Source organism: Microcaecilia unicolor, chromosome 8 (assembly GCF_901765095.1).
Source record: "Microcaecilia unicolor chromosome 8, aMicUni1.1, whole genome shotgun sequence".
NCBI classification, from domain to species: Eukaryota; Metazoa; Chordata; class Amphibia; order Gymnophiona; family Siphonopidae; genus Microcaecilia; species Microcaecilia unicolor.
This window is the reverse complement of record NC_044038.1, coordinates 193555541-193567554: the sequence shown is the minus strand read 5'-3', so window position 1 is coordinate 193567554 and position 12014 is coordinate 193555541. Positions and strand designations below refer to the sequence as shown.

Below are 12014 nucleotides of genomic sequence, written 5' to 3'. Positions count from 1 at the left end.
GGCAGCAAGTAGGCAGAATAAAGTGCCCACCCTGATTCTGAGTCTCGACGCTGAGAAAGCTTTTGACCGGGTTGGGTGGGACTTTATGTTTCAAACACTGGAAATGATGGGTCTAGGGGGGTGGTTTATGCAAGCAGTGGAAACACTTTACTGTCAACCCAGAGCGAGTGTATTAGTGAATGGTATTAGAGAACCAGAGTTTCAGATTTATAGAGGTACCAGACAGGGTTGTCCCTTATCTCCTCTGCTGTTTCTATTGTCTCTAGAGCCCTGATACGAATGGTCCTCGCAGCTCCAGACTTACAAGGGGTTACTTTAGCGGGTCATACCATAAAAATTCTGGCCTATGCAGACGATCTTCTGGTGGTGATGAGGGAGCCCTCCAGAACTCTAGGAAGACTGCTAAAGATTATCGAACAATATGGGAACCTCTCTGGCTTCCAATTGAATCTGCATAAATCTATGGCCCTCCCGGTGTTCCGGAGATACGTGCAACATGGCCTGGGACTTTTTCCCCTACAATGGGCGCAGACTTCTCTGAATTATCTGGGAGTCTATATCCCCATGGACTTGTCCAAACTTTATGAACACAATGTGTTGCGGATTTTGCGAGATACTAAAAAACAGTGTTGGCCTGGAGGGCGTTGCCACTTTCCCTAATGGGACGAATCGCTCTGGTTAATATGGTCATAGTTCCTAGATGGCTGTACACATTTCAGACTCTTCCACTCTTTTTAAAGAGGACTGACGAACGGCAGCTGATAAAAATGGTGCAAGCCTTCATATGGAAAGGGAAAAAGCCACGCCTCCCTTATTCTGTGTTGTGCATCCGGCAGAATATGGCGGCCTGGGACTCCTGAACATCAATTTATGACAGTGGCTAGTGGCATGCGTCATGTGAATGATTGGTTCAGAGGAACTCAGGATTTTACAAATACAGCACTCGAACTACAGCTACATCCTGGAATACATTTTAGCAGCTACTTGCATGTAATGGGACCCCAGATACCTTATATCTTGAAAGTTACTGGAATAATGAGGACAGCGAGAATGGTGTGGAAATGGATCTGTAAACTCCACAACTTCTCAGCAAAAACCACCCCGTATCTACCCATATGTGGAAACCCAGCCTTTAAAGCTGGCTTGTTATATCCAGCATTCCAGAGATGGGGGCGCAATGGGATACGATATTTATTGCACGTTATTACCTCCGAAGGAAAACTTAAATCTTTTCCGGAGCTGCAGAAGGAATATACTTTACGCCCTTCGGATGAATTTCACTACCTCCAGCTGAGGCACTATGTGCAGTCTTTGCCTTGGGAGGATTTAGCAGAGGACGTTCAAGAGGAACTAACTTCAGCCTTCTCCCTTACAGCACAACAAAGGGTTCCACTTAAATTTCATCACAGACATATTAGAGATACAGCAGAAGAATTAGATTATGCCAAACTACTGGCCATGTGGAAAAAACGATATACCGATGGACTTGACGGTATCTCAGATTAAGAACATCTGTTAAAGATACGAAAACAATCCACCATGACTATGCATTGGGAACTGCAATATAAAGTGGCACTCCGCCTATACATATCCCCGAGAAGAGCCTTCCACATGGGGCTCTCCTCATGGGGGGAGTGCCCCAAATGCGGGGAGGTCGGAGCCACACTGGGACATATGCTCTGGAATTGCAGGGGTGTAGTGCGATTCTGGACAATACTGATCCAATATTCCTCCGGCCTTTGGTCAGCAAAGTGGAAATATGACCCTGGGTTATTGCTGGGACACCCGAGACTCATCTATCCAGTCCCAGCAGGATTTACAATCTTTGTCCAGAAAACAATCATAGTTGCCAAACAAGTGATCATGGCTGGATGGCTGTCTCGGCGATGCCCCACACAAGCTCAGTGGAGGACGCGCATGATAGCATTATTGAGGTTGGAGAGAGTGGGGATAGTGGATTTTAATTCCAAAGCTGGATTACAGTTTCAAGATGTATGGAGCCCCTTTCTCAACACATTGACCCCGACAGCTAGGAGTAGACTTTTGAACTACTAGTGGTATCTTGTAGTTTATGCATAAATGGGTAGGGGAGGGGGGAGGGTAAGTGGGAGGGAATAGGGGGAGGGAAAGGGGTTGGTTGGGGGGGATGTTTCTATAAAGCAAGTTATGGTTATTGCGTTTCTGTAACAATGTGTTTTTCTTTTATTTGCAATAAAAATGATTTTAACATATATTAGATGTTCATGTTTTATAATTTTTGTATGAATATATTCCATTATAGATGGATTGCTTGTTATATACATATTATATTTTCATGTTTTATAATCTCATGTTTTATTATTACATGTATATGTTGCTATAAGTTCATTGAATTAAGAGCTACCATATGCATATACAGTGGTGGAAATAAGTATTTGATCCCTTGCTGATTTTGTAAGTTTGCCCACTGACAAAGACATGAGCAGCCCATAATTGAAGGGTAGGTTATTGGTAACAGTGAGAGATAGCACATCACAAATTAAATCCGGAAAATCACATTGTGGAAAGTATATGAATTTATTTGCATTCTGCAGAGGGAAATAAGTATTTGATCCCCCACCAACCAGTAAGAGATCTGGCCCCTACAGACCAGGTAGATGCTCCAAATCAACTCGTTACCTGCATGACAGACAGCTGTCGGCAATGGTCACCTGTATGAAAGACACCTGTCCACAGACTCAGTGATCAGTCAGACTAACCTCTACAAAATGGCCAAGAGCAAGGAGCTGTCTAAGGATGTCAGGGACAAGATCATACACCTGCACAAGGCTGGAATGGGCTACAAAACCATCAGTAAGACGCTGGGCGAGAAGGAGACAACTGTTGGTGCCATAGTAAGAAAATGGAAGAAGTACAAAATGACTGTCAATCGACAAAGATCTGGGGCTCCACGCAAAATCTCACCTCGTGGGGTATCCTTGATCATGAGGAAGGTTAGAAATCAGCCTACAACTACAAGGGGGGAACTTGTCAATGATCTCAAGGCAGCTGGGACCACTGTCACCACGAAAACCATTGGTAACACATTACGACATAACGGATTGCAATCCTGCAGTGCCCGCAAGGTCCCCCTGCTCCGGAAGGCACATGTGACGGCCCGTCTGAAGTTTGCCAGTGAACACCTGGATGATGCCGAGAGTGATTGGGAGAAGGTGCTGTGGTCAGATGAGACAAAAATTGAGCTCTTTGGCATGAACTCAACTCGCCGTGTTTGGAGGAAGAGAAATGCTGCCTATGACCCAAAGAACACCGTCCCCACTGTCAAGCATGGAGGTGGAAATGTTATGTTTTGGGGGTGTTTCTCTGCTAAGGGCACAGGACTACTTCACCGCATCAATGGGAGAATGGATGGGGCCATGTACCGTACAATTCTGAGTGACAACCTCCTTCCCTCCGCCAGGGCCTTAAAAATGGGTCGTGGCTGGGTCTTCCAGCACGACAATGACCCAAAACATACAGCCAAGGCAACAAAGGAGTGGCTCAGGAAGAAGCACATTAGGGTCATGGAGTGGCCTAGCCAGTCACCAGACCTTAATCCATTGAAAACTTATGGAGGGAGCTGAAGCTGCGAGTTGCCAAGCGACAGCCCAGAACTCTTAATGATTTAGAGATGATCTGCAAAGAGGAGTGGACCAAAATTCCTCCTGACATGTGTGCAACCTCATCATCAACTACAGAAGACGTCTGACCGCTGTGCTTGCCAACAAGGGTTTTGCCACCAAGTATTAGGTCTTGTTTGCCAGAGGGATTAATACTTATTTCCCTCTGCAGAATGCAAATAAATTCATATACTTTCCACAATGTGATTTTCCGGATTTAATTTGTGATGTGCTATCTCTCACTGTTACTAATAACCTACCCTTCAATTATGGGCTGCTCATGTCTTTGTCAGTGGGCAAACTTACAAAATCAGCAAGGGATCAAATACTTATTTCCACCACTGTATATTCTTCATTAGGTTTGTAAGTGGGTATAGTGACGTGGTGAATGGTTCTCTTGATTATATATGTGTTTTGAATTATTATCATTATTTATTATTATCATTTACATATATTTTAATAATCTGATGCATGACATATTATGTTATTATTTTTTATATATTATTTTATATTCATGATTTTATGTGTTTGTCTATTTTTAGCTCCTGATGCAGCCCTTTTGGGCGAAACACGGCCTGTGTCGGGCATTTTTCTGGTACACAGTATCATTAATAAAATCTTTGGGTGTTATATTGATCTGCTGTTTTGTTTTCCACGTTGGAAATTGCAGATCGGTTGCCTTGTTGTTTCTTTAGAGTCAGTAGGCAGGCAGCAGACACAAGAGTAATCCAGGTACAGGCAGAGTCAGTAACAAAGAACAAAGTAGAGGAGAAGCACACTACTGAGCAAGTAACACCTACCAAAGTAGAAGCCGAAGCAAGGAGTCTAGGGAGAGCTCAGCTGATAAAGTGCTGGTGTCTGACATCAGCAGGGAAAAGGGGCACAGCCATAGGACAAGAGCAGGGGAAGGACTAGGAGGAACCAGAAGACCAATAGGAGAGAAGCAAGGGAAGCCAGGCAGAGGAACAGCAGACCAAGGTGGTTGGAAGCAAAGCAATCAAGGAGCCAGCAGCCAGAGAAAAACCACACACACATGGCTCAGGTCTGTGCCAGTCAAGTGTGCGTGTCGACGGGACCCTGTGCAGCCCAAGGACGTCGCTTTGCGTTGAAGTAGGGGACATGACAGGATAAAAGGACACCTAAGTTAATTGGGCAGGAAGATGCTTATTTTAATCCTACTTTATAGACATGTAGGCCTTATTTTCACGATATCTTCAACTGTAAATAGCAGTTTTTTGCACATGTAGATTGTCATACCTGAGTGAAGGCAATTTTAGAAAGCTGCCATTTACACGTGGCAGGGATCCATGCCACATCTAGCATTGCATGTACCCCTGCCCAGAGCACAAAAGTGGCTGCTAGAAGGGCAGGTGTAAAAGCTGAGACTAGCTCCAGCATGGTCCCCAGGCAGATCCTCCTCCCCCAGCTCTTATTAGGGCGCTATGATCTCTGGTATCCAGTGGGACCAGGAACAATACCCAATCACTCCTGAATGTTCAAAATTGTATCCACCGCTAGGGATCAGGCTTCCAAATAAAGGATTATTGCTAGGGGATACAGGTGCCATTTTGAACCCAGGACATGGAGGCGCAGGAGCAGTAAGAGCCAGGGTAGGGGGACTGGGGATGATCTTCTTTAGGTTGGGGGGAGGGGAGGGTTTGACTCGGATAGCAGAGGGAGATTTCCTATTGCAGGGGTTGGGACTGGATGCTGGGAGGCATTGGCGTAGCTATAAATCTTGGCTCAGGCCTACCCAGCTGCAGCGCCACACTGCTCTCTTCCCCCCCTCTCTTCTGCAGCGTCCTGCAGGATATCCTATCTTTGAATCCTTCCCTCCTCGGTGTCAGTACAGGTGTTCTCCGCGCCTGCAGCGACTCATTCTCGTTGCTTGCGCCGGCCCCACAAGCTTCCATCTGCTGCGTTTTACCAGACAGGAAACAGGCAATGATGTCAGCGAGGGCAGGACAAGGCAGATAGAAACTGGCATGGCCAACGCAAGCAGCGAGAATGAATTGCTGCAGGCGCCAAGGACGCCTGTACCGACATCGGGGAGGGAAGGAGTTCAGAGACAGGAGCACAGATGCCAGGACACTGCAGAGGAGAGGGAGAAGATGTGGGGTTGGTGAAAAAAAAACCCTCTTATGTTCTTACAAAATATCTCCGGGAAGATATTTGTGGTGTGTGGTTGGGAGGTGGGGGAGGGGGCACATGTGCGTGGAAGGGCCCATCCAAAATACTGAGTCTAGCTACGCCTCTGCTGGGAGGGATGATCAGGGTGTGTGTGTGGAGAACAAGCTGCTCCCATACACATGTGGTCTATTAGAGCATCTATTTTTTCCCATATACAGATTTCTAAAATCACTGGTCCTGCCAGACATGGATGTACAACCCTGTATGTTCTTACATGTAGTTTACAAAAGGCTCTGCATTTGGCACAGCCTTTGTAAAATACAGGGGAATTGTGCGTGACCTGACTTGTGCATTTCAGTTTCCATTTCCATGTCCTTTTGGACTTCATGGTGCCTACCTCTCTTTATAAAATAGCAAAACTCCTGCGGAAATTGGGCTCACATTGAAGGCAGAGACATTTTGCCTGTTTGAGATAGGTATAGATGTTCATTTGTACAATATATGCATAAATCATGACTCTGCCCATGCTCTACCCTAAGCTGTCCCTAAGCTTGTCTACTGTACAAGCATGCATCTGCTTACACTACGTGTACATTTATGTGTGAACTAATTTTTAAAAGAGCCCATTTACACTTGTAAAACAGTGTTTATTGCGCAAATATGCTGTATAAAACCATTCTCCTTATGCCTATAGTTTCAAGTTTCCTGAAACTACTGACGAAATAGTCCACAGTGTTCAAAAAATAACTGTGGAACTTTTGTCTACTAGGGATAAATGTAACACAACCTCCTGTGAAACATTCACACTTGCAAAATTTTCTACTGTTATGATAAACATTTTTCCATAATGGAAAGCTCATGCTTACATGTAAGCTCTTTAAAATATGATGTATTCTTTTATTCCACCTTTTCTCCTCAGTGTCTTGCATGTTGTCCATTAGATTCTGCAGAGAAATTAAAATAACACAGAATGGGAAACTAATCTTAATAAGTCAACTCTAGCTGCAACATGTTCCAAACTCAGACAAAATATAATAAAGGGCTCCAATCAAGCAAATAATGTTGAACTGCTAACTCTTTGCTTTTGATGAAACTGACCACAAAAAATGCAGCCAAGATATACTCGAGGAGCTTCACTTTTCTATTCGTTTCCTAGAAAACTCAGATCAAAGGAGCAGAAAGGAGTTGAAAAATTACAAATCTCATACCATATTTTTGAAGTAGGATCTACATTTCAATGAAGCAAACACATTTAATTCATTTCCAGCTTGCCTATTCACTAAGTTGGTACCAATAAAACATACACAATTGCAGCATTTATCAAACGTTTTGTGGCCCCAATCCCATTATCCTAGACACAGAAAGCATGCAGCCTCTCGAGGTGTGGGCCAATGTTTCTATTACAACAAAGCTTATGAAAATATCCACCAATCAAGTTGTTGCTATCTTAAATAGTGTTCACTTCTCTGAGTGAGTCACCGTACTGCCAATGGGAAACAAAGGTTTCAAAGACAAAGATTCCCTTCAGTATGCACATGACCTTGTTTTAGCTGGGTACCAGCTCATAAACAGAAGCTCCTCCTCTACTCCAAGGCTACCTTCAGATGTCTGATTGTTGATAATGGGTGTCAGTAAGTTGGATATTTTATATAGAATACGTCTCACTAAATGTTTTAGCCAAGGATGGGGAAAAGCAGATCTTAAAAGAACCTATTCCAGTATAGGAGAATCCCTGAGGCAGCAGCACAGTAATTTAAATGAGCGTGAAATGTTAGCCATTGTTCGAGAGAAACTGTGGTGTGTATATATATATATATATACACACATACATATTGTGAGGAGCAAAGAAACTACAAAGCCCCGGAGGCAGTGCAGCATCAGAGAAATCCTGAGCAAAGAAACAGCAAAGTCCAGAATGCAGTGCAGCATCAGAGAAATCTGGAGCAAAGAAACTACAAAGCCCAGAAAGCAGTGCAGCAGGGAGAGGGTGACATGCAAGAGAGGGAGGAGACTACAGGTGATTGGGAAATGGAATCAGATGTGGGAGAGGGGAGGAGTTCCTAGATTGAATGGAAGCAGAGGAGAGAATGGAATTGGAAATGGCAGAAGAGGGAGAGAGAGAGAAGGAGATGGAGGTGTCTGCTGAGGGCTCTGAGATGGGAGACTGACCGGTGGAAAGAGAGAAAGATGACAACAGTCTTCTAGCAGTGACCCAGTGGGTGGATGTCAGGAAGTTTTGATGCTGACAAATGAGGGAGGTGGGTCATTAGGTCTAAGAGCCAGGATTTGACTTGGACCTGATTGCTAGTTGAACTGTGTGAGCAGCTTTGCTGAGGTGAATTGCAGTAAAGCTTAATTGAACTGAACTGTGTGAGGAGCTTTGCTGAGGTGAATTGCAGTAAAGCTTAATTGAACTGAATTGTAGGAGAAGCCTTGTTAAAGAGAATTACAGCTAAACTTAAGTGAACTGAACCAGAGGCGTAGCCAGACAACAGATTTTGGGTGGGCCTAGGCAAGAAGTGGGTGGGCACCAAGTGTTCCCTTCACCCCCACCCCCACAAAAAAAAAAAAATATCTCAGCTGGTGAAAAAACGCTGCTTTCCACCTTGGCAGTCTGTAGCAGCCATGCGCTGAAAGCTGAGCAGGTGCTGGTATTGTGGACAGTAGCGTTTTCGTTACCATCAGGGGGAAGTCTTCAGCTGGCGGAGCTTGGGATCCCCACTGGCTACCGCTAAATGTGTGCTAATGTTGGGTGGGCCTGAGACCTAAGTGGGTGGGCCCCGGCCCACCCGGGCCCACCTGTGGCTACGCCAATGAACTGAACTGTGTGAAAAGCATTGCCAAGGTGAATTGCAACTAAGCTTAATTGAACTGAACAGTGGGAGAAGCTTTTGCCAAAGTGAACTGCAGCTAAGCTTAACTGAACTGTATTGGAAGCTTTGCTAAAGAGAACTGCAACTAAGCTGTTTTGAATTGAACTATATTAAAAGCCTGCCTAGGCAAGCTTTGTTGGACTTGATAAGAAATAAATGAGTTAAGAAGGTGGTGGAGCCTTAGGTTATTTCCTGTTCCATGAGACACTATTTGCAGGACAGAATACCTCAGAGAGAGTGGTGTCGGGTGCCAGGAAAGAAGAAGCATGGAGGTGGAGGAGCTGTGCAAGTGCAGAAGGACATCCTGACAACAGTGGCGTAGCCACAGGTGGGCCTGGGTGGGCCAGGGCCCACCCACTTAGGGCTCAGGCCCGCCCAACAGTAACACACGTTTAGCAGTAGCTGGTGGGGATTCCAAGCTCGACCAGCTCAAGATTTCCCCCTGATGGTAACGAAAACACTACTCTCCACAATAATGGCACCTGCGCATGCTCAGTTTTCAGTGCATGCCTGCCGCAGACTGCCAAGATGGAAAGAAGCGTTTTCTCACCAGCTGAGATATTTTTTGGGTGGTGGATGGGGGGGGGGGGGGGGGGGGGAGAACACTTGGTGCCCACCACTTCTTGCCTAGGCCCACCCAAATCTGGGTGATCTTGTGGTAGAATGAGGTACATGTATGGTAAATACAATTGGGGGAACTTAGAGAGGGAGAGGAAGAGTTAGGATATGTCCATTACGGTCTTTGCTTTTGTTATGTCGCAGGTTTTTTTTATGTTAGGTCGGTGGGGTATGCTTTTCTGAACAGATCTGTTTTTAGTGCTTTCTGGAAATTTAGGTGGTCGAGCATAGTTTTTACTGCTTTTGGTAGTGCGTTCCATAGTTGTGCGCTTAAGTAGGAAAAGCTGGAAGCATAAGTGGAGTTGTATTTGAGTCCTTTGCTGCTTGGGTAGTGGAGGTTTAGGTATGATCATGCTGATTTTATAGTGTTTCTGGTTGGCAGGTCGATGAGGTCTGTCATTTTTTAGCCGACGATTGATGGTGAGTATTATTATTTTACTGAAATAACATTTTCAAATATTTTTTTTCAAGAAGTGAACACTATTTAAGATACCATCAGCTTGATTGGTGAAGGTTTTTATAAGATTTGTTGTGGCACATGTTTGCTCTACTTTCCCTATATTTGTCAGTACTAATGTTTCTATTTACAGTCCACCCAGGTCACAACCCTAAACATTGGTGTTGTGACCCCATTTAGGATCGTCATGCAGTATGGGAAGACCTACTACTACTTAACATTTCTAGAGCGCTACTAGGGTTACGCAGCGCTGTACATTTTAACAGAAAGGACAGTCCCTGCTCAAAGGAGCTTACAATCTAAAGGATGAAATGTCAAGTTGGGGCAGTCTGGATTTCTTGAATAGAGGTATAGTGGTTAGGTGCCAAAGGCGACATCGAAGAGGTGGGCTTTGAGCAAGGATTTGAAGATGGGCAGGGAGGGGGCCTGGCGAATGGGCTCAGGGAGTTTATTCCAAGCATGGGGTGAGGCGAGGCAGAAAGGGCGGAGCCTGGAGTTGGCGGTGGTGGAGAAGGGTACTGAAAGGAGGGATTTGTCTTGAGAGCAGAGGTTACGGGTAGGAACGTAAGGGGAGATGAGGGTAGAGAGGTAGGGAGGGGCTGCAGATCGAGTGCATTTGTAGGTTAGTAGAAGAAGCTTGAACTGTATGCGGACCTGATCGGAAGCCAGTGAAGTGATTTGAGGAGAGGGGTGGTGTGAGTATATCGGTCCAGGCGGAAGATAAGACGTGCAGCAGAGTTCTGAATGGACTGAAGGGGGGATAGATGGCAAAGTGGGAGGCCAGTGAGGAGTAGGTTGCAGTAGTCAAGACGAGAGGTAATGAGTGGATGAGAGTTCGGGTGGTGTGCTCAGAGAGGAAAGGGCGAATTTGGTAATGTTGTAGAGGAAGAAGCGACAGGTCTTGGCTGTCTGCTGGATATGCGCAGAGAAGGAGACGGAGGAGTCGAAGATGACTCCGAGGTTGCGGGCAGATGAGACGGGGATGATGAGGGTGTTATCTACTGAGATAGAGAGTGGAGGGAGAGGAGAAGTGGGTTTGGGTGGGAAGACAATATGGGAAGACCTGTCCTATTGCACTCGTATCCCACTTTATTAAACCAATGGATTACCCAAGGCAGCTTATTACAAAATTACATTTCATAAAAATACAGTATATAATACAAATACCCCCCAAATCAGACTTCTTCCATCCCCTACTCTCTCTGAAGAATTCACAGCTGCCAATTTCCCAGTTCCCATAGGGACATTTTAAACCAGTCCTGGACATGGGTAAGTTGGCAGCTATGAAAATGAGCAAAGCTGCATCACATATCCAGTGGTTTTTTTGTGCAGGTATGCGCCGGTACAGTGTACCAGCACCTTTTTTCTGAGGTCCGGCTCACCTGCCCGCCTTCAGCTCCCTGACTTTCCATTCATGCACCCGTGCTCACCTGCGTTGAAATCTTCTGTTTACCCGAAGTCGCAGCGAACCGGCAGTGAAAGCAGCAGGCAGCCAATTGGATATGGTGCGTTTCCTGATGGCGACCCCCATCCTGTTGGGATCAAAAGAAACAAACAACTGAGTGGACTGTCTGTGGGGCTTCATCCGCTCCATGTAAAAGACCAACGCTCTCTTGCAGTCCAAGGTGTGCAAGCTGCTTTTGCCAGGATGGGCATGAGGGCGGGGAAAGAATGTTGGCAAGACAATTGACTGGTTCAGATGGAAATCTGACACCACCTTCGGCAGGAACTTGGGATGCGTACGGACTACTACTCTGTTGTGATTAAACTTAGTATAAGGCGCATCCAGTACCAAGGCCTGAAGCTCACTGACCCTACGAGCTGAAGTAACAGCCACCAAGAAAACGACCTTCCATGTCAAGTACTTCAGATGGCAGGAATTCAGCAGTTCAAAAGGAGCTTTCATCAGCTAAGTGAGAATGACGTTGAGATCCCATGACTGGCAAGATGGTGTCCGGAGAGGTCGTGTATATGTGAGCTCCTGACTTCCAGTGAAAGCTATCGGGGAAGCAACTCTTAAACCCCAGAAACAACATGGAGAAGAGGAAAGGGAAGAGTGGGCAACAAACCTCCTCCAACCCAGTAGGTCCTGCTCCTCGACAACCGACACTTGAGAAGTTTGGGGTCCAGAAACTGGAGCCACAGATGCCCGCGCAGGATAGATCCGACGGGTCTTCAGCCGGATCGCAGCATAGAAGCGGCTTCTTTAAGTCCGCCTTCACTTACAGCTCCCCCGCGACCCGGAAGTAGTCTGTTGGCGGTAGGTTCACAGCAGGAGACGCCGTCCGAAGAGTCGAG

The 12014-nt window shown here is 45.8% G+C and overlaps 1 protein-coding gene across 1 annotated transcript in view; it reads right to left on the bottom strand.

The window, feature by feature from the left end:
• Positions 1–12014, bottom strand: part of RAD21L1 (RAD21 cohesin complex component like 1) — a 744671-nt gene that overhangs the window by 45056 nt on the left and 687601 nt on the right. The window contains exons 14-15 of the mRNA XM_030213443.1: positions 8943–8945; positions 6635–6712 (exon numbers count right to left, since the gene is read on the bottom strand). Of these exons, the coding sequence (XP_030069303.1) occupies positions 6635–6712; positions 8943–8945 (81 nt within the window). The remainder of the gene's footprint in view (positions 1–6634; positions 6713–8942; positions 8946–12014) is intronic.